General features: G+C 48.2%; 1 protein-coding gene across 1 annotated transcript in view; it reads right to left on the bottom strand.

Annotated features, from left to right (window-relative positions):
- The window catches only part of EMC1 (ER membrane protein complex subunit 1), a 23,937-nt gene that overhangs the window by 12,949 nt on the left and 10,368 nt on the right, over positions 1–620 (bottom strand). The window contains exon 13 of the mRNA XM_018558167.1: positions 292–293. Within this exon, the coding sequence (XP_018413669.1) occupies positions 292–293 (2 nt within the window). The remainder of the gene's footprint in view (positions 1–291; positions 294–620) is intronic.

Below are 620 nucleotides of genomic sequence, written 5' to 3'. Positions count from 1 at the left end.
TAGAGCTAGGGGCAGCCTGGAGGCATGGCAACAAGTAGCAATAAAATTCTCCCATGTACATGAGCATTAAAACAACAGACTAATCTCAGTGTTACCTTGTATGGCTGGATCCGGGCAGCAGAGAAAGCAAAAGAGAAGAAGCGTTAAAACATGAAAGCGTGTGAGCGCAGACAGCGAGATCTCCCCATCGTCCCATTCCCCCAACCTCCGTCCACCTACCGGCCTAAAAAAAAAAAAAAAAAGGGGGGGGGGGGGGGGGGGGGAAAAAAAGCAAAGACAAAAAATAAATACATCTGAAAATATATGAGAATGAGACTCAGTATTCTGCAAATCTGTCTCAGTTGGCTGCCCAAAATAACAGGCATGGGGGATGGGGGGTCGTCTCAAACACACACAAAACCCCCCCAATAACATGGACTTCAGGTGTCGCATAATCTGCAACCGATATGCATCTAATTGTCACTAATGAAGAGTCTGGAGTCGGCAGGCACCTGGTTGGTGCAGGAACGTGAGCTGGTTGTCCTCGGTCTGTACGAGCGCCCGATAGCCCACCGAGTCATCTTTCTTCAGGAACAGCTGTAGATATAACTAAAAGAAAAAGCCCGGGGTGAGCAATGAGG

Source organism: Nanorana parkeri, unplaced genomic scaffold, assembly GCF_000935625.1.
Source record: "Nanorana parkeri isolate BGI_ZX_2015 unplaced genomic scaffold, ASM93562v1 scaffold323, whole genome shotgun sequence".
Classification (NCBI taxonomy): Eukaryota; Metazoa; Chordata; class Amphibia; order Anura; family Dicroglossidae; genus Nanorana; species Nanorana parkeri.
Note: the sequence above shows the minus strand (reverse complement) of the source record. Positions and strands in the feature narration are given on the sequence as shown.